This window comes from Schistosoma haematobium, chromosome 2 (assembly GCF_000699445.3).
Source record: "Schistosoma haematobium chromosome 2, whole genome shotgun sequence".
Classification (NCBI taxonomy): domain Eukaryota; kingdom Metazoa; phylum Platyhelminthes; class Trematoda; order Strigeidida; family Schistosomatidae; genus Schistosoma; species Schistosoma haematobium.
In genome coordinates this window covers 3,030,609-3,056,950 of record NC_067197.1, presented here as the reverse complement: position 1 = coordinate 3,056,950, position 26,342 = coordinate 3,030,609, and the positions used below count along the sequence as shown (strand labels likewise).

The window sequence follows — 26,342 nt, the reverse complement described above, 5'->3', positions numbered from 1 at the left end:
AAAAGATCGACTTTAAAAATGTCACACCTCACATTACCAACCTGTGTCATTTATAGCGTAGGCGAGATATCCGTCTATCAAACAAAGGACGTGTTTACTGAGCAGCAGTTCATTCCATCCTACTTTATGGAAGTGAAACATGGCCGGTAAGAGTAGAGGATATCCGTAGGCTACTAGTATTTGATCGTAGATCTCTTCGCAACATTGCTCGTATATTCTGCGACCATCTAGTAAGTAACACAGTTGTTAGGAAACGGGTACTAGCTAAGGATGGAAAATTAATTGATGAAGTAGTGAAACTTCATCAGTTGAGATGGCTGGGACATGTGTTACGTATGTCCGACCACCGACTGCCTCGATGTGCGATGTTTTGTTGTATAGGAGTAGATTGGAAGAAAGCTAGGGGTGTCCAGACCAAAACATGACACAAATCTATGAAGTCACTGGCAAGTGGACTGAGCCATGTTGGTAGGTGTAGACTACCTGGTTGGGGACTACGAGATGATAGCAACCGATGGTTAGAGACCCTGAATGACATGGCTTAAAATCGTTTGCAATGGCGCAAGTACATTCACTCTTTGTGTTCTCCCAAATTTTAATCTTCTGAACTCTTCTTATCCCCTTATTTTCTTTCTTTCCAAATTTATTTCACTGGATTATACTCCTTGAATAACATCTTCAAGCTCTAATGTTTCCGATTACTACTTATACTCTTACTACCTCTACCATTAAGGAATTTGAGTCGACAACTGTATCTCTGTGCTAATGTGGTGTGGCAAATCGAACTGATGTACATACGTACGAAGTTCTACGTTGTTACTGAGTGACTGACTGACTTATTGTAGTTAACAGTTAGGTCGAAATTTTCAATGTAAATATAAACACAGTTCTATTGTATGAGGTGGAACCTTGGAGAATTAAATAAAGTAATCATCTAGAAGATATAAGTGTTTATTAACAGTTGTCTATGCAAAATACTTCGGATCCGTTGATTAGACACGATCATCAACAACCAATTATAGGAGAGAACAAAACAGATTTCAACAGAGGAGGAAATCAGGAAGAAGTGCTTGGTGTGAATGGGTTATACATTGAAGAAAACACTAGAAAGGAAGGCCTAGAACAGAATGGGTTAGAGAATTCTGGTCGACGATCTATATTCCATTGGGAGTAACAGGCATAAGTAAGTAAGTACCAGTGAAGCATAGAACTCGTCGAAAATGTTCATATTGAGGGAATTTGTACGATACATGCGCAAATACTGGTTAAGATTCGTTGAAATTCAGTTACGAATATCAACAATGGGATAAGTTGAACTCCTAAAAATTATATTAAACTCATCTTTCATGTCATTTAGGAAACAGTTATTATTGACTTGTTAAAATTATCTATTCATAGGAAATCACTGATACCTTGATTTGGTTTTACATATACGATGCACCGATTATACACTATTCATACATTGGCTCGATAAACTAAACGTATAAAATGCTTTCAGCTAGACAATCATTGAAAACCAAGTAGCTATTTTGTTCTACTATGAGAACTCGATAGTGTACATTCACGATCAGGTCACGGTACTAAACCAGGATCCATCATTTTCATTTTAAACGCTTATATTTCAAATTATTGAATTGGTTGAGTACCTCTCACATTGCAACAGATACATTCACTGTTTATTTTCTTCCAGATCCGTCGTTTTTTTTAATATTTCACCATAAATACTTCATCATTCCATCTTCTGTAAACGTATTCTGAATATTAAGTCATTCACACTATCGCTCTTGTGATCATTATTTAAGTAGACTTTTAATTTAACTCGCTAATTTAATGTTGTCCAGATGTGGGAACACGGAATACAATGGACAGCTCAAAACCAATTAGACGGTTTGTACTTCGCAGATGATCTATCCCTCCTATCCCATACATAAGAACAAATGCAGATGAGGACAACTCGTTTAACAGCAGCCTCTGCATCAGTAGGGGAAAACCAAGATCCTTATATACAACACGGAGAGCACCAATTCAATCGCGCTTGATGGAAACGCTTTGGAAGAGGTGGAAACGTTCACGTACCTGGGAAGCATCATCGATAAGAAAGGAGGATCTGATGCAGACGTAAAGGCGAGGAATGGCAAAGCAAGAGCAGCATTCTTACAGTTGAAGAACATACGGAACTCAAAACAACTGTCAACCAATATCAAAGCCACAATCTTCAATACGAACGTCAAGACAGTCACACTGTACGGAGCTGAAACTTGAAGAACTACTACAACCATCATCAAGAAGGTACAAATATTTATAAATAGTTGTCTACGCAAGATATTCAACACCCATTGGCCGGATACCATCATCAATAGTCTTCTCTGGGAAAGGACAAACAGCTTACAGCTGAAGAAGAAATTAGGAAAACACGTTGGAGGTGGATAAGACATACATTGAGGAAATCAGCAAACTGCATCACGAGGCAAGCCTTAACTTCGAATCGTGAATGGAAGCAAAAAAGAGGAATGCCAAAGTATTGAGAATTGGAAGCAGACATGAAAAGAACGAATAACAACTGGAATGAGCTGGAAAAGATTACCCAGGCTAGGGTTGGATGGAGAGTGCTAGTGGGCGGCCTATACTTCCCCACCAGGAGTAACGGGCATAAGTATGTAATTAAGATTTGGTATGGCAATTCAAGCCCAGATGTATCTTCAACATAAATAACTAGAATTCAGTCATTCTTATCCTTAAGTTTATATTTTCAATCTGATCATTTTCTACCCGTATACTTAAAACAAAATCAATTTATACTTATTATCCAGCTAACTATGTAGTCTACTTCACTAATGTTTTCACGTTTCAAGTATATTATGTTATATTTGAATGAGATATTCAACTTAATATGAGATCATATAAACTTGTCAATCTTACTTAATTACTAATCAATCAGAATGGAAGGATTATCCCATTCGTCATTAGATTTAATCATTCTACCGTGAATATAAGTAGATGATAAATTACATTTGAAAATAATTAGTCTTTAAAATAATACTATACTAGTTAGAAATTCTAATTGTTGAATATCAGTAAACAATGTTGAATCATAGCATTATAAAAACTGGATATTGGTTATTATCATACACATACACACACAGAGAAAATTGATTGATATCTATTGTTTATCAAGGGAGGTTACACAAGTTGAAATCATGAGTCAATTGAAGCTAGACCACCATAGAAAACCTGAAAGCACTGGACGACCGTTTCGTCCTGGTATGTGACTCCTCAGTAGTGCGCATCCACGACCCAGCACCTCGCGGGGACTCATGATTTCAACTTGTGAAATTTCTAAAAATCTCCACAAAACCCATTCTGATAATAAAGGGAGGTTAGTTAGATTATTGATTATCACAACTCGGATCGATCTTGATTGGATAGCCAATGAAGATCAGGAAGCATTGGACAAATATAAAGTCCTAATATGAAACTGGTTTGCAGTATGCAACCGCTATTCTACTGAGAACCTTAAGGTTTCTCTCCATACACTTTAATTTTAGGCTACTAATACGGCATTCAATTGGTAGTTAGTTCAACATTAATTAATCTCCGTTATCATGCAACCAATTTTCAACGCTATTGGTTTGTATATGCTTTGCATATAACAAAACAGAGCTGTACTAGTTTCAACTTTTCAAAAGAACTCTGGAAATAAGTGGCTAGTGAGTACATGGTTATTGTCAACATGGTGGACATGACACTACAGAATGGCTCAAGTTCTTGAGAAATTTAAATGTTATTTAGACATCGTAAACCTAAATATCTGAATGTAAATTGTTACGTCATGATAACACAGTTTATATAAACTGTAATCCTATAAAGCTATACAATAACCAGTAAAACTAGGTAAATCGTTAGTTGCTAAAGATATTCAATAAAATGCCAACTACTATATGAAATAACATCATAAAAAATAGAATATATTTAAAACCTATAACAATCCAAAGTGGTTGTTTGTTTGGTAGAAAACGAATTAACATGGAAATGTGCACCAGTAAAGTTAATAAGCTCTTTGCTGTCCTGATGTTGCTGCGTTCGATACCTAGAGGATCATAGGTACCCATTGGTATGGTTACTTACAAAAAGGTAGTCCACTATGAGATGTTAATACATTATCCACTGTTTCACGTCTTAGTTTAATATGAGTGGGAAACATACAATATGAGAGGAAAATATAACATTTAAAGAAATAAAGAATAATATCATTTTATTAATACTAATATCACTGCTTTTAACGTACATAAACTGACAGAAGAAGGTGGACGTGGCAAACTGAAAAACGTATCTAGTAGCGTTTGCTCCATTTCAGTATTTGATAAAATAGTGTTATAAACAGACAATGATTGTTGATTCTCCATAACTCTATCTGACTCCGAAATTCTAGTAAAATAAATTAACAATTAGATATATGCACAATATTTGTGATAAATATTTTCATCAATTATGACCTAGTAGCAAATTATCAGCCTTACTTCAGTAACTACAACGCTATTCATTACTTTGATCTTATAAGACCCATACTTAGTTTCCCATAAAAATGAGAAACTGTAGATTTTTCTGTCAGTTATAAAGATACATCAAAAAGCAGGAGAAAATTATCACCTGTTTACATTCTCCATACACACACACACACCATACAAGGAAATCAAATTTCCCATAAGGGTAGTGTTTATAAGTTCACTCAGAGCTCAATTGTACCTAAAAATAAATATAATAATTGTAGTATCGGGAAAGATGTTGGGTTGAATACCACAGGAATCATCAATCTTATCAAAGATAAAGATGAACTTAAATGATCAATACAGATTAACATGGATTCAGATCAGACTTTTCATGTTGACCACTAAACATAAAAATAAAGTATACTTCAATGTCATGTCATCGAATCTGTTGATGATATTACAAATTCATTGACAGAATTCAATAAGCTCTTAGTATCAGTAAGCATATGATTGGTTGCATCTTTGTAATTGATTTGTGTAAAAAAGGTATTATTCTCTTTGTTATGGATGCTGAGTAATAATGTGCCAATCATTATCATGTTAAGTTTCGTGATGTCCTTGGACGTTAAATGAACATTTCCTATTGACCGTTATTTATTTCACTCGTTAAATATTGTATAGATGTTGTTTTCTATTTTTATCGTACGATGTGGTCTGTTTGGTTAGTATATAAACAGAGTATGTTTGAAATATAATGATTCATAACTCAGAGGCTTTGAATTGCGTTCTAGACTCAACTGGCTGGGCTAGACAGGGGAGCGGGACGAGTCGGGACTCCAGGTCGTCCTTATGTGTTTTACGCTGCGTATCTAACCTGCAGCCACACGTTACAACACTCTTAAAACTAAACCAAATTGTAAAATGTTAAAACGAATTTCAATATGATACGATATTGGTTTTTAATGACATGAATCATCAATGGTAAGATTATTTACACTGTCAATTAGTCCATTAACCAAGGTTGCCATATAAATCTCAATCAGGTAGTTTGCCCTTATTAACACGATTCAGTACAGTAGTCGATGATTACAACATAAACTTCATAAGTTCAGATGAATTGGAATTTTTCTAGAGTTAATCCCTAACTTCATAATGAATTCGATAAAGAACTAACTCCAATGGTTGAGATCATGAGTCAGTTGAAGCTAGACTACCATGGAAAATCTCGAAGCACTGGACAGCCGTTTCGTCCTATCGTGGGACTCCTCAGTAGTGAGCATCCACGATCCAGCACCCCCGTGAGATTCGAACTGACTAATGATCTCAACCATTGAAATTACTATAATATCCACAAAACCCCTTCTGATATTAAAGAACTAATTATCCTGATAAAGTTGCATCAGTTTTAATCATGTACAGATTGGTTAAACGAGACATTGGTAAATTGTATATAACCAATATTATTAAGTGTACTATGGATAGAAGTAAAAATAGATGGATGAATATTTAAAAGAAATAAGTATTTGTGTATATTTGGATTAAATAGATTACCTGAGATCTAGATTTTGTGGATTACTTATTTCAGTTTGTACACTTGCATCACAGTGCAATTCTTCAATAGAACATTGTATACCGATGGATTGGTTAGAGATTGACAAAATATTTTCACGTTTTGGTTTATGTTTCATTAAATGATGATTTTCACAACTTTGAGAAACTGAGGTTTGTTTCATTACTACATGATCAATGCATTTTGATTGGGAATATCCTGAATTGATTGTTTCTTGTAGTAAAGGACTAGTTTTTTGAACTAAAATATAATCACTAAAGGACTAAAAACAAAATAAAAACATAATATTATGATTAGGATAGATGTAGAATGTAATGTTATAACCACGTTTAACTGTCCTATCATGTATGTAGATCATGAAAAATGAATAAACTCACAAATGATACCAACAAAACTCTACTTAAAAGCAATCGATAGCAAACCTTACTTGACTTTAGTCTAGTGATAGTTAGCACTTACGGAACCAGCTTTATCTGATATCACACTCCTAGATATCATCACTGAAATTTTTTTCGAAATGACTGATGTTCTATGGAACAAGAATGTGATCCCTGGATAGTAAGAAAAGTCATCTTTGTCTAATTCTAGTTGTTAATTAAATGGTAATTGTAGTGTGGCTCCTGTTTGAAGTGATAAATCAATATTTATGTTTACTTTATTTGATTGTAGGTTGATTCGAGGTTGTCCTCAAGAGGCCCTCAATCATTCGTACTTATAATTAAATGTTCTGTGAGTATGAAAATATTTTTACAAACAGGTATCAAAGGAAAGAAAAGAAAAGAACTACTATCAATTTCTGTTTACAACCAAACAGTTCAAGGCAGCTATTCCACGTGTCAACTAAAAACTGACTAGAAACTGTAATCAACTATTTAATATAGTGGCGATAACATTAAAAAAGCATTTCAGACCCTAAAATTAAGTGAGCTACAAATAACAGATTAACTAATGAAACAATTTTACTCTTTGAATCAGAATAAAAATATTATGAAATCAACAACTATCTAATTATGTACAATTCAATTTGATCTACTTATTTTGATATTTTAATAATGAGTAATTTATCTACCAATGCTAATACAATGAGTACTGACCAATAAATACTTAGTTGAAGTGTTCAGATAGAGAAAAAGTGTTATCCGGGAGAAAATGTGTTATTTGATTTCAAAAAGTTAAAAGTTATACAAATGATTGGTTATAATGTCATCGCCCCCAAATGCCTGAGAGTGGGGAGAGTCAGCTCTCTCTCTCTCTCTCTCTCTCTCTCAAAATGTCCTCACGTGACCACGCGTACACAGCCACAGTCAGGGAAGTCTTACTCACTAGCTTCTGACGACGGGGATTTTGTTTGCGAAATTGAGAGGACGAAAAGAGAATGTTCGGAGCCTTAACCGGGTCGTTGGGTACTGAAGATCCACCTAGGAGAGTTGGGAAACACTGTTTCCAAACCAATGGTGAACATGGGCCTCAGTATCTTGAAGGAACAAATGGTGTATAAAACAATTATTGGTCACCAGCTACCATGGGACTGGGTCACCTAAGGTTGTTCCACTGCCTCGTGGATCAGGCATTTTGGTCGAATAATAGGAGCGTGGTCCCCTAAGAAAACCACCTAGTTCGGTTTGGGCACCCAGCTAGTATCACAGCCTACACACAAATCCAGTAATTTGTGTGGCGCATATTTACTTCAGGCTCCTTTATACCAATATTTATGTGTTCAAATAATAATAACACTAATAATATGTCACCTCTTACTTTATCTTCTTCATTTGTTGTTTCCTTTTCATATCGAGGGAATTGTAGGTTATACCTATCAAATTTTCAACGGTGATTTTACTAAAGCACATACTAGCTTTTGAAAAATATCATTTCTCATGCTTATTTAAAGTGGAGTTACTAAAAATGTTTTGTAAGTAGGAACAAGAAACAATATGGAATGAATTAAGCTCATTTTACCCTTTTTTGTCTTCCAATCCTTTGATTTGTAACAGTAATTAAAATGTTTTATGCTGTAATCAGTCAGTTAGCTACAACGTAGGATCGGGCACATAGATGTATCGGTTCAAGCTGCCATACCTCATTAGCATCACAAGACGAACAACAAATTCATAGAAGTAGTTAATTCAATGGTGGTAATATATAAAAGAAAGATTTCATATAACGATATGATACAATGCGCGAGACCGATAAGTCCTGGGTTCGAATCTCGCAGGGGGCGGGATCGTGGATGCGCACAGCTGAGGAGTCCCATACTAGGATGAAACGGCCGTCCAGTGCTTCCAGGTTTTCCATGGTGGTCTAGCTTCAATTGACTCATGATTTCAACAATTGAAATTTCTAAAATATCCATAAAAGCCCTTCTGATAATAATAAACTAATCAATCTATTCTTTTTTGGACTAAATAACCACATGAATCGAGCGAATTCACTAAATTTTAATATATCTTCTCATTGAACACTCGAATCAATTTCCTAAGTTCTTTTAAATAAACGTAGGGTAAATGAACACGACAGAAAAAGTGCGAAGTGTGAAAAGAACGCTTATATACAAAAAATCTAGGGTATTTTCGACATCTCAGATGGTCTTGAGCTTATGGAAGGTTCTGGATCCTACTAAACATGGTAGCAGAATAACTAATCAGACAATCAGAAATATGATACGTGACTTTTCGTTTCCTAAATATTCCTGAGAGACTACCATTCAATGTTCATTGGATAAAATGTTTTTCAACGTTTTCGAGGTCCTTCTAGGCTTTGTTTAAGGAATACTCTAGGTGTCCCCAACAATTTTATCATGCCATCAAAGATATCAGATGATAGTGTACTTCGTATTTTACACTGAAATAATAATTCCCATTCGGACATTGAGTGAAAATGAAATTTTATACAACTGATTTCAAATAATTGGTAAGATACATTTCTTTGTTCTATTTGTGTTTATATTTTTTAGATGTTGTGACGTAGAATTACTAACCCTATTCGACAGGTTGTAATACTGTCCACAAAATCTATTGATCATATCTTGTAACTGAGTGGATACAAAGATATGTAATTGATAAAACAATGAAATAACTAGTACTCAACAAATAACACCCAAGTAAACAGAATTAGTGAGCGATCCAATTGAATTGCTCTCCACTACGATTAAATAAACATTCCCATTAGGAGTGATAACTGCCGTCTAAAAAATGATCACTAATTAAAAAGTTATCTTGCGATTATAGTGATAGACATCATATACCAAACCGGACTGATCTATTGACATCCACAATAGCCACTCAAATGTGAAACAGTTAAGTATGGAGCTTAACCATATCATGGGGTAAATGACATACACAGGATAAACATGAGGTAGTTTTGACCAAGTTCATCCTCAACTGTTAGAAAACTTCACTTTATTCATACTTAGAGTAAAAGTAGATCATTAGGGCAAGAAATTTGCTCAATCGAAAATAATCTTGAGTACTTGGTATTCATTCCACAATGCATGAATATTTTATTAGATACGTTAGACTACTTATTTGTTGTCAGTAAGTAAACAAAATATTTAAACAATTTTCCATTTAACAGTTGAAATCATGAGTCAATTGAAGCTAGACCACCATGGAAAACCTCGAAGCACTGGATGACCGTTTTGTTCTATTGTGGGACTCTTCAACAGTGCGCATCTCGCCCCGCGTGATTCGAATCCAAGACCTATCGGTCTCGTATGCTAACGCTTAACCTCTAGACCACTGAGCAGGCCGGCATCCGACGGTGTAAATGTCTTAATTCAATCCGAGAAATTGAGCCACACATCCATTCACTATATTGAAATAAGTGACACTGATTTTCTTCAAATATTTTTCCAACCGACAGAGGTCTACAGAAACAGAAAGGAAAGAGTCATAACACACAGGATCAGGAGTCTCTGATAAAAATAAATCATGGATTCCAATCTATCTGAATTGTCATATTTCGCTAACTAAATTCAAATTATCTTCGGATTGAAAATATTTCCTCGATACGGAGACACTGAGCTTACCAAATTATCAACACAATTTCTATTTGAACTCCTTAACGGTTCTCCATCCTTAGAAGAGTTCATTGGACAGTTAGAATGATCTAATGACTTTGTATGTTTATCAGATGGAAATGACAGTTGTATTGATCTATTATGATTGTCAGAATGTATTGGATAGTTCTTTACAATAGGCAAGCTATTCACTCGTTGATTTTTCAAAACAGATTGATTATATGATATCTTAGAGAATTGATTTTGTTGATATTTGGAACTTGTCAAATCACAGACTGGTAAAGATAAATTTAAATCTTTTTGATTTTTCATTCGCGTTATGTATTGTTGCCTACGAGCGAGTAAACTAGATGTACGTATCAAATCAATTCTGCCAGAAACATTTGGGTTGTCAATGGAACTAGATAATAATTGTGTGAGGTGAGAAGCTGGTTTCATTGGTGTAATAACATCGGATCTAAAAGAATGGAACAAAAGGAACATACTCAGGAGAGTAGCTAAGAAATAAAGTGAGCAAAAAAACTTAGTTTATAGTGAAAGTCATCGTCAGAATAAATAACATTTTCATACAAACGATCAAGATTATTTATAATCATTGTCTTCTACCTAAAACATAACGGAGTGTGTCGGCTTGTAATAGACGGAACTTTCTCAGTATAAAAACTGAAATATTTTTGGATACGTATGGGCCACACAAAATAGCTATCATAGGATTTGTGTGTCCGTTGGGATAACCCTAGGTGTCCAGCCAGACGCAAGTGGTTTTCTTAGGAGGCCACTTTCCAAGCTTTTGACCTACAGCTTTAATCCTCAAGACAATGTTAGGAGATCCAGTCTCATAATAATCGGTGTCCAACAAGACTCATATACCAATTATTCCTTCAGGATCATAGAGTTCATGTGCATCATTAGTTTGGAATCAGGGTTTTCCAACTGCCTTAGATGGATTCTTCACATACACTAACCGGGCTGCAGTTCAGGACATTCACTTATCGTCCTCTCAGTTTCGTAGACAACACCTTTGCTGTGAGAAGGCAGTTAGTAGGACTTCCCTAACAGTGCGTATATATGCGGACAGTGTAGTAAAAATAGTAAGCTGTTCCTCCTAGATAACACTGAATAAAATCGAGTCTCAAAGAAGTTAATCAACAGAGACATCAAGATGAATCAGCTTGATGCACAAAACACTAATGATATTTTTTGATTGAGATCATGAAACGATTGATGTCAGACCACCTTTGAAAACCTCGAAGCACTGGACGGCTGTTTCGTCCTATTGTAGGACTCCTCAGCAGTGCGCATCCACGATCCCGCCCACGGAACTCAAACCCAGGGCCTTCGGTCTCATGCTCGAACGCCTAACCTACTGGACCACTGAGCCGGCATCCAATGGTGATAGTGTCTAACATCAACCAATCCATGAATGATAGTCAGTAAGTGAACTTAATGATGCATTTTATAAACTCTGGATGAATTATGTGAAAATAGTTTATCCATATTCTTATTTTTGCTAGCATATTATTATTATTATTATTATTATTATTATTATTATTATTATTATTATTATTATTAGCTTTATTCAATATTATAATTTTGGTACAATATAGAATTCTCAGCGTAAAGTATTTCAACAAGTTTCCGTTTCTTTCTTCTTGGTCGGTCCTGGCGATAAATATTGAGGAATCGCCAGTTAGATGTTAGCACTTCAGTGAATGAACAACTGAATAATGTACATTCTTTTCGTTGTACATTGCCAGCAACCATGTTGTCTCTTATTGAGTTTTCTGTAACTTTGACAACGAAAGGTTGTACACTTTTCAGAAACGCAGCAGAATAGGTTATGCGATTAATAAACATAATGATATATTAAAACAAACAACAATAGATAACTTGTTGAAATATCTAGATGGCAGGAACAGGTAGCCCAGATGCTCAAGCAGGCCGCCCGTGAAGACGATTTACTCGATATGTAAAATTAGACGGCCACTCAGTGGTTACATCACCAAACGTTGAGTTAGTGGTGAGTCAAAATTTTTATAATCCAACTCTATTTACTTAAATCTGATCATTCCGAATAGTAATATAAGTATAGTTACAGTGTGATTTTATGCTGAGCACAGTAATATATACTTGGTTACGAAGTTTTAGATTTAGATCAACAAACAAACCAATCATTGTATATGATTCAAACAACTAACTCAAAGAACGCTACTAGATCAGAATCTTCACTCTTAGCTATGAATTTTCCCCAACATCTCAACATTTTTTCTAGTTGCTTTTACCTTCTAGGAAACGATTTTACGAAATACAACAACAGATAGAGAGACAAAAAATGAAATACTGCAAGTTAACATGTCATATTAGTCACTAATACCTGGTGAATTTCACGCTTGTTTTAGTGAAATTACTATGTTTTAGATGGTGGTTGGAGGTAGTCAACAGGAAACCCTGGACCTGGGCACTCTTCAGCAAGGTGTACCTGTAATCTTGAGGGAACTGGTGCTCCCTGGCGGATTCGATCTCGTGTCACCCAGCTTCACAGTCAGAGACGTTATCACTCAGCTAAGTAGCACAAAACCCGGGTCCAGGGTTTCCTGTTGACTACCTCCAACCACCATCTTAAACTCAATACATAGTGCCCGCAGTGTCGAGTCACCTAGACTGGTGGCCACATTGCAACATGATCGATAGCATTCGATCTGCACTAATAAGGACTAGACAAGCATGACATTGATCACCACCCAGTGATCAATCAATTGTGAAATTACAATGTATTTCATACTTACTTGGAATTTGACGATTTGTTTAAACGAGGACTGAAGATATTGAGAATCTTTTCGGATGAATTATTTACAGAAATCTCTTGATAAGTAATAATTGAATTTGAATTATTTGATAAAGAGGTTAAAGGAATCCGGGGACTATTAAATGAGGAATAAGAAAGTGGTGTTTGGCAAGATAATAAATCTTTTCGTGAAACTAAATTAGGATTTACTTCAACACCTTCCGGTAATAAAGGTACAGCAGACAAATGAACATAATCAGATTTTGTTAATCGAAAGCGTGTAAATAAATTGGGAACTTTATGATTTGAATTATTTTTTGAAAGATTAGATGTTTTACTTAGTATTTCTTCAGTTCTAGATACTGGAGTTGAACCAGTCTCACACTCAAATTTTATATTCACATCTGGTGATAGACTATTATCAATTGACAATTTGCATTTTCGACGCTTAAGCCAATCTGTAAAAGAAGAATGAAATCTCGGAGGGACTTTTTCATTTTCTTTCGAATTATCAGTTACTAAAATAAAGACATTCGAAACAAATTGTAAATATAATAAAATAATTGAGTAACAGAAACATTTCCTATTCAAAGTTAATGAAAAATGCATTAATCATCGGATTTAGCTTTTATAGTTAGTAGATCTAGTAGATCTATAATTTGTGATCATTACAACTCATCAACACCAACCATCCTGATAATACAGTAATCAATAAAAATATGACTTAGATGTGCTTAATATTTGAATGCCAATTTCAATATCTTGAAATAGTGAACAAGAACATAAGTGGGGACATCCGACATCCACCCGGCACCTGAGACGCTTAACACCCGTGCTCCACCGGCCTGCTGAGCCATCTACATTCAATGTCCGCCCAGCAGCCGCAAGTCCCACCGCTCCTGTCCGTCGACAGCACCCGCCACAGCCAATGCCGCCCCGCTAAAACACTCCACTCGACGTCACCCCTCCGGACCAGACGACCCCAACTAAAACCTCAGCTCCAGGCCCAGACGGCGTTCGCAAAACATCACCCTTCCCCTCCTTGTTGGCAGCGACACCAAATGTAGTGAACAGAACACGGGTGGGGACAACCGAATGTGTTTAACAAAATTACAGGACTTGTTAATAAAATCTGACAATCAAACAGTAAATACGTAATTTGCAAAATGCCCATCAATTGTCTTTTAATGACTCATACTTCATTGTTCTTGCATTTTCATACAAATTTTATTCTGTTTCCATTCTTTACTGTTCGATCCTCTTGTCTCTTTGCTGCCAGACCTTCGGTTCACAACTAACATCATATACTACTTATGTCAATATAAGTAGGACACATCATAATATGACTGAAAATGTTACTGAGATAACGTTTTGTAAATACAATCCAAATATTACTCTTCATGCGTTAACTTATCAAAGTAGACGTCACTTCAAAGTGATAACCGAATATATGATACTGTTTAGTTGTTATTTTTAAATTTACTTACATAACATCAGTGGAGGCTATTTCCTACACTTTACAGCCTGAAAATTTAGTATACTCTTTTACAATATATGTTGTATGAAGTCAGTTACACAACTTCCCTTGGTACAATTAAAAGGGTTTTAATAGTTTATCTGCACATTATTCGATACATTACCCTAATCTAGCACAGGAAAATATAGCAAATATGAAAATATCATCAACTTCATATTGACCATTGACTAATAAACGAATACTCATCAAGTCATTGGTGATAGTGGACATTATCAAAGTCATAGTTTAGTAAAATCACTAATGACAAATCAATGGATATGAAAGATAATTAGTGGATCATACAATTCATGACTGCTACGACTTATCCACTGAAAACTTCAGATTTTGAATTCACAGAAGACATTTTGAATATCACAACCGTCGACTTAATCTTCTATCAAAACCAGAAGAGGAAAATATGAAAGGAAGTTCATTTTTAAGGTCTTTATATAAATACTAGAATAGGTAACAAACTTGATACTTGATTAGTCAGATGAATCTTGCCCTAGATCTTTTTTCTGAGAAGCTTTAAAAGAATGTTTGATCAACTAAAAATGATTTCGGATATTTTCCCGAAATAATAAATAAAACAAATTGTTCGATAAGATATATATTAATATACTTGGTATTGAGGATCACTTTTAGTATAAGAGACAGTAATATTAAGCAGATTCGGAAGATGTGAAAACCTTTACATATTTGGGCAGCATCATTGATGAACAAGGTGGATCTGATGCAGATGTGAAAGCGCGAATCGGTAAAGCAAAAGCAGTATATTTACAACTGAAGGACATCTGAAACTCAAAACAACTATCAACCAACATCACGATCAGGATTTTCAATATAAATGTCAAGACAGTTCTACTGTATGGGGCAGAAACCTGGAGAACTACGAAAGCCATCATCCAGAAGGTACAGGTGTTTGTTAACAGTTGTCTACGCAAAATACTTCGGATCTGTTGGCCAGACACTATTAGTAACAACCAACTGTGGGAAAGAACAAATCAGATCCCAGCGGAGGAAAAAATCAGGAAGAATCGCTGGAAGTGGATAGGACACATATTGAGGAAAGCACCTAACTGCGTCACAAGACAAGCCCTCACATGGAATCGTCAAGGCCAAAGAAGGAGAGGAAGACCAAAAAACACATAATGCCGGGAAATGGAGATAGACATTAGAAAAATGGACAAGAATTGAATGGAACTAGAAAAGAAGGCCCAGGACGTAATGGGTTGGAGAATGCTCGTCTGCGGCGTAAGTAAGTAAAAGTAAAGTAACTATAATTCAATTAAGATTAGTTTCGGACAGAGAAATGATTGACTGGAGGGTAAGTATTTAACTATTATCTTGCAGATCCGTTTAGATTTACACAAATAAATGATGTCATCTTTCAGGTAATAATGATTTTCATAAAAAACAGCTTACATTGTGAACACTTGTGCACAATATCTGAACGGCATTCACTTGAATATGAAGTAACTGACGACTCTTGTTTATCATTTATGTTTAATAATCTTTTATTCGAAGAGGCTCCAACCATATGTACTCTGTGGAGAGACTGTTTTGTTGAAATTATTTGTTTTTTATATGGAAATATTTTATGCCATGATCGCTTCTGTTTTTTAGTATATTGTCCCTTACCTAATTGATTACAAATCTTCAGAACTGGTTGAGATATACGCCTAAATAAAAACAAATATGAAATTCGTATAGTGTATAAAATAAATTCCTAGATATATTTCTAGTAAGTATATTTCCAAGACGTGAACCGTGATTAATATATCCTTTCTTTACAATCCCACACAATGTATAGTACATGTTATCCTCATTTTCCCTGTTACAATGAAGCAGTGGCAGAGTGTGTTTATAGCTTCCTACTGGAAAGCCCTATCCACTGCCTCCGATTAATCGGGATCTTTTATATAAATGTTATACGATGAAAGCAAGAACGGAGCGTAAGAACGGGGAGAATGATTACAGATTCCAAACTAATGATAAACACTGTCACCCCGATTGTAACGGAAAATGAACGCTGATTATCCCTCCACAACACATTTGTCGGACAGTACAGTCATTTATTTGTTTCTTCTCTCTGTCGTGCATTTTAACGTTTGTTCAGATCTCTTTTGATCACACTTTGTGTTCTTCAGTCTTCCTCGTCTGAGCTTTTATTATGTGATTTTGATTTAAAACTTACCTTTTGTTACCTAATTTTCTATTGCATATTGCCGGACTATTGACAGTAAGGTCGTGTTTGACTAAGCTCAAGGTCACGGCGTGGTTCCGTGTGTGACTATTAACCTTTGACTGTCTACTTTGGAAGATTGCTGGAATCCCTGCAGATGGATATCTGATCCCATCTTGTTTGGAATATTTTTATTGATTCTCAGGTACTGAACTCTTTTGTATTAATTGTTTCTTTTGTTGTTTAGCACGCTAATTTGTGTTAGAGAAACTTTTGACTGTATAGCACAGACTGTAGCGTTCGAAATATTTTGTATTTTTTATATAATTTGTTCTATTTTTAAATTAGAACCGTTTAAATTGAGTACGGAGTTTGTGTTTTGATATAATGTATTACTCAAAAATGCTTCGTAAGCTATACAGAAGAACGTAGTCTGGTCTAACCGAATAAATTTTTGTTTGTTAGTTCTGCGTTCAAACCGAGTATTGGCAGTTCGGTCGTTATACAGATACCAAGGGGAAAAAATAGTATAAGCAACTATTTGCGTTCCCTTGTGAATTAGATATTAAGGTCGAAAGTTATGGGGATGACCATTTTGGTTTAAACCACCGCAGAGTATTACTGTCTATATACAAATCTTAATGATTATCAATGATGTTCAGTTAATCATTATTAAGATTTCTTAATAATAAAACTGAGGAAGCCATCAGACAAGCTTGTATAACAACTGAAAATGTTAAATTATTTTATTATTCCACTTCTACAATTAATTGAAATTTTGGTCAACCATCCAATTCAACTAACCATTCCCATAGTTCTCATAAAACTGTAAATGAAATTAAATGGATTCAGTACATATGAAGAAATACAAATGTCACTTACTTTTTTCTATCTGAAGTAGATAATTGAAAAGCATTTCGATTTATCGACTGAATGGAGTCAGCGATAATTTCAGGGCTATCTGAATTATTAGATGATAGACAGCCGAAGAATTTCGTTTTCGAATTGATACTGTATTTTTCGCTGTCAGTAACATCTCCCATTGTCTAATGTAAAGAAAAACATTTGATCATAATGATAAGATGTTATTGTAAATAGAGGTACAATCAATACTTAAATGAATCAAAATATATTTAGCAGGAGTAAAAAGTGTTGACAAGCACAAAAACATCGTACTATGATTGTCACTGTGTGCACAATTATAACCTCAAAAAGAAGTGAACACATTGTGAAAGGATACTATTTATTGGAAGACCTGGGAAGGAAAACTAGGTTAGGGTTGGTTTTGACGGCCTTAGAGTAAACTTAAGGCCAATTACAAAATCCTTTTCGAGAGTGGTTTCCGATTTATTATCTTTATAGTGTTTTAATCTTACGGCAAGCAACGGAAATCCACCGGAGAAAGTGAGGTTCATCCTATTGAACACAATACAAAGAGTGAGCACAAAAAATAACTTATTTAAACAATTTACTACAGGTGGTAAATACTGAGAAGAAATGATGACATCTAAGAATATCATAAATAGAAGGAGGTTACCATAGAAACTAACACCATCTGAATGACTTATATGCAAAATAACGCTTATGACACTTACAAACACAAGAATCAACTAAGATCAATAATAAAACAACTCATATTGGATAAGATGCATTTCCATATAACCGTTGTTATTATTAGTAGTAGTATCAGCGATGAAGTAACATGTTGTGTTTTATACCTAACTTAAACAAATAACTATTAGTTATCATAATTAACAGACTTCAATAATATGCCTTAGTCTATAACGGTTAACTCGATATTATATATGAAGCACAATGAGTCAAGTAAGGAAACATACTTATATGTTAAAAACGGATTACTTTTATTATTATTATAGTGACAACGTACACTAATCTATCACGATAGTAACAAAATTTAAAAATTACACCGCTTTACACCTCTTTCTACAATTACTACCTATTATCTATTAACTTCTAATTACATATGAATTTCTACATGATCTATAAAAATGTAACAAAACATTATTTCTATTGAAACTAATTACAAGTTCTGTTTTCCTTCTTCGACATTTACTACTAATCTACTTTGAATTGTTATTGATGTTTGTCAGTATTTATGAAACACAATGACAAACATGCAATATTACTGTTTAATCTTGTTACCTTAGGCAACAGTATAATAGAGTTTTCACGCTTTATGATATAGTTGACAATTAATAATATAACTAATATAAATGAAATAGATTGGTATAAACAAAGGAAATGTTGATACATTTTATGATCAAATAAAACCTAGTTCAAATGAATACAATGAACTAAATGCATTACATTCATATGCTTTAATACCTGGAAATATATAACGTGAAAACTTAATCAAGTAGATTCGAATTAATTGTTATTAAATTAAAGATGAATTGAAAATAAGTCATATCAATACTTCATTAAGATTATTCTAAATCATAGATTCGAACCCTATAAGAGAGTCGTGCATAGACATTGCTAACAAAACCCCCTATTAAAATAAAACAATTATCCAATGCCTTGAAGTTTTCTAATAGCTACCTAACTCAAATCATTCTATGATAGAATCTATGCAATTTAATGATTTTCGAAACCACTCCCACCCCCCTGTATAACAATGATTAGGATTATTTACAGTATGAAACAATTTTAATCAATTTCTTAGAGAGATTCTTAGTGAAGCATAGGAAAATATAAATATCTCTCACTAAACATGAAAGTAGACATGAAATTCACCGTGGTTTACTATCTCAATTCACCATCCATAAATATTAAAATAATGGTGATTTATTTTATAGTGATTGACCCTTTTTCTCGGTGACATGAATTACTTAGTTAAATACAGACCATTTGCTAATGTTAAACTTTGATAAGAGTTAACATTTCATGAAGCCTAGCTATTCTTGAATACATATTGAAATGAATGATTTTCTATAAGTGAACATATTGTTTCAGTGGAGAACATAGTCAGTTCCACATTCTAAAAAAAAATAAAACCTTTAAGTAACTTAATTGTAATGAGAAATTGTATACAAAATTTCATTGCTACGGTAGTAGTCAAATTACAGTAATGGTAAATGAAATGTATAATCAGTCAGTCAACCAGTCAGCTACAAAGTAGGACCAGCCACATATATGCATCGGTCCAAGTTGCCATACCACATTAACACAACAAGATAACCACGAAATTCATAAAAGTAGTTAATTCAGAGGTGGTAATATACAAAAGAAAGATTTTATATAAGGATAAAGTACAGGAAGAAAGAATTAGTTCATCGAGAGAAAGATATTAAATGATTTTAATCTCATAGTTTAAGGGAAGACAGACAGCGTATACACCGACGCCATTATGATCGATTCTGAGTCATGTCACACGGAGTGTCCAACCATTAGTTACAATAGTCACGTGGACCCCAACCAAGTAGTCTGTATCTACCAACATGGATCAGACTAGAAGTTAGTGACTTCAAGCACTGATGCCACGTATAATCAGAGAAGAATGAAATTTCTAGGTAATCGGTAAACTAATTCAATCTGACAGTTATCTTTGCGAAAATTATGAATGAACATTGGACTATTACTTTTTTTTAATAACCTGCACAACGACCACGAATACAATTCTTGAGCATATCGAAATAATTCACGAGTGCATATGTTAACTGACACAAGATTCACGATTGTTCGACTTTCAAAAGTTTCTTGTAACATTAAGTTCGAAGTGACAATCTTTCTTACACAGATTATAACAAACAAGAGGTAAGTAGTAAACATTCAAGTGAATAGCTTATTCATTTAAGTTGTAAGAATTGGAGAACTACAAGGAACTAAATCAAATTTATTTAACCAACAGATTATAAATACAATGAAATTCCGTTTCTGTAAGAAACTGTTATACTCAGCTTTTGTCAAATGATAATATCAATTCATTTCACAATTTTTCTGATGTGAAACACGATAGTAGAACATATCACATTCTTCAATCAAGCAACAAATGGCCGAAATATTAGTGGTATGGTGATGGATGATTTGAGGACAACAGTATAGGTAATCATAACAGTTTATTCACAGATATATCTAGTGTCTTCCAAATAGAACAATCGGTTTAATAGACTTCACCCAGTCAACAATCTTCCGGAACAACATAGAAACGATCTCATCCAGTCCATATACCAAAATGTTTAAATGCTTAAATTGACTTTGAGTGTTTTAGTTCTACGCTTAGTCTTCAGCTTACTTCTACATTCAGAATACTAATGAGTACTTTTAATCCCATTGATTATTCCTAGAAGAAGATTTGTACACAACTTAATCTATTTATGAATACGTCTGATGTTCAACAGTGGTAGGATTATGACAGTGTATCACCGCACTTACTATCCCTAATCTTTGTCCACAATTTCAGCAATTTAGTTTACTGTACATTCTGAATGTATACATCTGATCGTTAGCTACATAATGATGAAATATTTGATGTAAGAAACAATCCGAATTGTGGTAACTATCGGCTTCCAACGGTCTTCTCAATTTTAATATACGAGTTGACCAGTTTGTAAAATATTAATTAATTACGCCAGGTTTATGCTTAAATTGTGTAAGATGATGACAAATGTAGTAAGTAATATGTACTAGCATCAACTTCATGGCACCATCAACCGAAGTCATATCACAACTTTATGTTAGATTTGTTTGAGAATTCTAAGTATGGCTTATACATTTTATCAAGATGTTGATCATGTAAATATAATCTAACATTTTACTGTGACTTATGTTGTCTATAGTGAATACCATATTTGAATGCCATCTTACTCATTCATTGATCATTACTTACTTACTTGCGTCTGTTACTCCTCGTGAAGGAGCATAGGCCGCTTACCAGCATTCTCCATCCAACCCTGTCCTGGGCAATCATTTCTAGCTCCGTCCAGTTGTAATTCATCGCTTTCATATCTGCTTCTATTATCCGACGCAATGTGTTCTTTGGCCTTCCTCTTTTTCGCTTCCCCTCAGGATTCCAAGTTAGGGCTTGCCTCGTGATGCAGTTCGACGATTTGCGTAATGTATGTCCTATCCATTTCCATCGTCTTTTCCTAATTTCCTCTTCAGCTGGAAGTTGGTTTGTTCTCTCCCACAGAAGGCTATTGCTGATGGTATCCGGTCAATGGATGTTGAGTATCTTGCGTAGACAGTTATTTATAAATACTTGTACTTTCTTGATTGTGGTTGTTGTAGTTCTCCAAGTTTCAGCTCCATACAGTAGAACTGCCTTGACGTTCGTATTGAAGATTCTTACTTTGATATTGGTTGACAGTTGTTTTGAATTCCATATGTTCTTCAATTGTAGGAATGCGACCCTTGCTTTGCCGATCCTCGCCTCTTTGCCGATCCTCGCCTTCATTGATCATTATAATACAATAAATAATGACATCAGAAAGCCTTATCTAAGCTTAATTAACAAACGACAAGTATGAAAAAAGATCCATGACTATTTACAGATTGTTTTCACTATGAGAAAAATATGTAACCCTTAATTCATTAATTCATAAAAACCAACATACCTGACAATGAATAGGAGAAATACTTTTACTTAAAAAAGGATATTCATCATGATTTATATTATAAAATTGATGAATTGGTTCAAAATAACGTGGTTTCCATTTATGATTACAAAGTCTTAATGAACATGGAGGTATGTTGTGAAATGAAACATGAAATGATTTTTCACGATCACGTTCAACCTGTAACAGAGATGAAAATAAGTAATTGTAATCATAGTTATATTGTAGAATGGATTAATTCACTGAATGACTAATTTTATTTATACAATCGACTTTGTTTACTCAAATGATTCATCCTGAAGATGTGAATTTGTCTGCCAAAGTAGCATCAGCAACGAGATATGAAATTATCAAGATATGTAACAAAAGAGTTAAAATAATAGTAGTATCACTGATAGTAAGAAAGAGTAAACAATGAACAATAGGCTAAGAAAAGAGGGAATAAACTATTATAGAAATAGCACTGACTGACCTAGCAAAAGATAATGAGTTCATCTTCACAATGGTGACCGATTCTGACACATAAAACACAATATCTTCAACCACTGATCGTAATTATCCCACCAACACTAATTACGTAGTTTGAACTTAACAGTATGGTTCAATTCAACAATCCGTGGTTCCATGAAGTGGATCAGATAAAAGTGAGCTGGTGAAATAAATAGTCAACAACCAATTCATCGAGTGACCTGTTCACCAGCTCTTTCTTCAAACACAACGGTTTAATACGAATATTTGCTGCATAAGACATGTAGTGAATTCAATAGAAGTCCTGCAGTCATTGCGCTTACCATTCCCTATTATTACTGACGTCAATACTAACAGTATGTCTATGATGATAAATCAAACATAATATTCAGTCAGTCAGTCAGCTACAACGTAGGACCAGGCACATATGTACATCGGTCCAGGTTGCCATACCGCATCAGCACAACAAGATGAACACCGGATTCACAGCAGTGGTTAGGTCAAAGGTGGTAATATATAAGAGAAAGATTGCCTACAGAGATATAGTACAAGAAGAAAGAATTGGTTCGTAGAAAGAAAGATATGAAGTGATTTTAACCTCGTAGTTTAAGGGAAGACAGGGAGTGTATACACCGACGCCATTGTGAACGATTCTGAGCCATGTCACCAAGAGTCTCCAACCATTGGTTACGATAGTCACGCGAACCCCAACCAAGTAGTCTGCATCTACCAACCTGGCTCAGACCAGAAGTTAGTGTCTTCAAGCACTGATGCCACGTTTTGGTTTGGCCGCCCCTAACTTTCTTCCAACCATTTCCAATACCGGATAGTATTGCACGTCGTGGTAATCGGTGTTCAGGCATACGTAACACATGGCCCAACCATCTCAGTCGATGAAGATTCATAACCTCATCAACTGATTTACCATCATTCCCTAATACCCTGCGTCTAACCCCACTATTACTTACCCGGTGATCCCAGCAGATGCCAGCACTATTTCTAAGGCATCTGTGGTCAAATACTAATAGCTTACGAGTGTCTTCTACTCTTAATGGCCATGTTTCGCTGCCGTAAAGTAAAACAGAACGGACTGCCGCGCAGTATACCCGTCCTTTTATTGATAGACGGATATCTCGCCTTCGCCAAAGGTGACGCAAGTTGGCAAAAGCCAAGCGAGCTTTTCGAATCCGTGCTGAGATTTCGTCAGACACCAACCCATTAGGGCTGATCAGACTTCCAAGATAAGTGAAGTTGCCAACGCGTTCGACTACTTCACTCCCTATCCTTAGTTCAGGTGTTGACGCAGACCAGTCCTGAAGCAACAACAACATAATATTTTACGTGAATAATATATAAGTGAAAATATTCCATACTTCAAAACAAACAGAACACAAACAGAAGTATATCACACCCAGATTCCAACTATCGTATATAAAATAACTTTATTAATTCATATTGTTAATATGAAGCAATTAATCCCTTTGATAAATTTCGATAGTGTAATAAGAAGACGAAGATTATCAGAACTATTAGCGTCGAACAATCTGATCACACATATTTCAATAATTTAGGTCATGAGTCAGTTGAAGCTAGACCACCATGGAAAACCTGACTCATGATCTCAACTATTGAAATTACTACAATCTCCACAAAAATCCCTTCTCATACTGATCACACAGGTACTTGCTAGGAACATTTATGTATAAAAAAAAGTAAAAGGTCAACTAGATGATGATATTATAAACTATTATAACGTGGTGTAGGTAATTAGGTCAGCACATATTGTACTATTTCCAACTTGTCTCGATATTCAATAGGTAATGTCAGGGAAGTAGATTCAACATTACAACAACTACTGACATGAATGATATTGTCACCATGTTATATCAGTATTAATACTGCCAAGAATGGATTTTAGCTATTTGCACCCCTTCCGTCATATAGTATTTTGTGTGTATGTATACATTACCTATGAAAATGTTATAAAATAAATCCAAAATTGAATTGATAATATTCTATTGTCCCCTTCGAATTATTCATCTAATCAGTATCAATAATTACAAATGTAATACAACAATAAACATAAGATATTATTGTGTTAACAATGTCACCTTAGGCAACAATACAATAGACTTTCATGCTTTTAATTAATGACATGAACCATGTGAATGGAATAGGTTGGTATGACCACACAATAACTCTCATTATTATGATTTATTTATTAATTACGGAAATAAAGAAATAGTTGATAACAAAATTATTCAGTACAAATGCATAGAATGTAGTTCGTAATTAAGTGAAATGAATATGCCTTTGTTGATATTGCGGTTTACAAGTTGGTTAGTTCATTGATTCAGCCGTGAAGCTTTCACTTTCCATCTGAATAACGTCATCAATACGTAGAATCAAAGAAAAATAAGCTATTTGAGATATGTGCTGATTATATCATTCAGATAGATAATAAAAGCTTAACACAGTTTGAAATCATGAGTCATGGTCTAGGTTCAACTGACTCATGATTTCAAACTGTGAAATTTCTAAAATTCTCCACAAAACCCATTCTGATAAAAGCTTAACAATTAAATCAATCAGCTCAGAGATTAATACCAGAAGTAAAATCCTCATCTTAAACTGTAAATATTCTAAATCATTTCAAATATGCTCTTATTTAAAATTAGACATTAATTATCTTCGAATAGTAAGAAATTCCATGAAACTAGTCGACAAGAGCATCAAGGTTCTTAATGCATGATTGACATATTATGAGCTCTATTGTTTTTCATTTTGAGATTATTGTTACCATGTTTATTTAAATGTGTTAAACACTTCCTTATGAACATTTATACATAGTAGTCTATGTTTAATTACTATGAATTACACATATACAACTTAAATAGATTTAAAAACCACTTATTTATATTTACAGATTTAATGCACTGACAATCAACCGACCACTTCTCTGAAATGTTTCAATATTGATTGAATTCGTCACCTTGAAATATCTGCATAAAATTGTGAGTTGTTAGTAGCAACTGAATGACATAGCTTTCTGTATTGCATTTGAGGATCTTGATTTTTCCCTTATGTCGAGTCTGCTGTTACACTAACTGTCTTCATTTGCATTTTTTACTGTGCATGGGATGGGAAAAATAGGTCATTTGCGAGGTCTAAATTGTCTAGCTGCATCCAAGCTGTCCACTATATTCCGCGCTTCCTCTGAGATGTAGAGGTTTTTATAATCGAATCAATCACCCAGCATAACAGGAAGGGCGAGAGTAATATTTTATTTAGTCCATTGAATTTGTTTACATCTTCGCGATACTCTACTGATGTGTCATTACAACAACTTCCAACTAAAGTTATTTATATAAGTAGTTTGCACCCATTTTGTAATTATGATCACTAAATATTACAGGCTGTAAGCAACTGACGTGTACTAGACGAAATAAAATGAATTCACGTTATACTACTGCATTATTTGTTCTTATTCCCTTTAAGAGAATAAAGGGAACTATTTGAAAGGAGTTCAAATGTGCTAGTACTCAATATTTCAATATTATTACCGATTATTACCTGTTCTGTATAAAATTTAAAATTCTTTTGAAAATGTTAACGATGATATTTATGTTTGGAAACTATGTCATTCAGTTGCTACTGACAACTCACAATTTCATGTAGATATTTCAAGGTGACGAATTCAATCAATATCCAGACATTTCAGAGAAATTGTCAGTTGGTTG

At 34.4% G+C, this 26,342-nt stretch overlaps 1 protein-coding gene across 1 annotated transcript in view; it reads right to left on the bottom strand.

The window, feature by feature from the left end:
- The window catches only part of MS3_00006037 (uncharacterized protein), a 48,591-nt gene that overhangs the window by 5,253 nt on the left and 16,996 nt on the right, over positions 1 to 26,342 (bottom strand). Inside the window, exons 10-16 of the mRNA XM_051214138.1 lie at positions 22,135 to 22,314; positions 17,441 to 17,604; positions 15,799 to 16,055; positions 12,859 to 13,375; positions 10,082 to 10,529; positions 6,039 to 6,319; positions 4,286 to 4,425 (exon numbers count right to left, since the gene is read on the bottom strand). Of these exons, the coding sequence (XP_051067269.1) occupies positions 4,286 to 4,425; positions 6,039 to 6,319; positions 10,082 to 10,529; positions 12,859 to 13,375; positions 15,799 to 16,055; positions 17,441 to 17,604; positions 22,135 to 22,314 (1,987 nt within the window). The remainder of the gene's footprint in view (positions 1 to 4,285; positions 4,426 to 6,038; positions 6,320 to 10,081; positions 10,530 to 12,858; positions 13,376 to 15,798; positions 16,056 to 17,440; positions 17,605 to 22,134; positions 22,315 to 26,342) is intronic.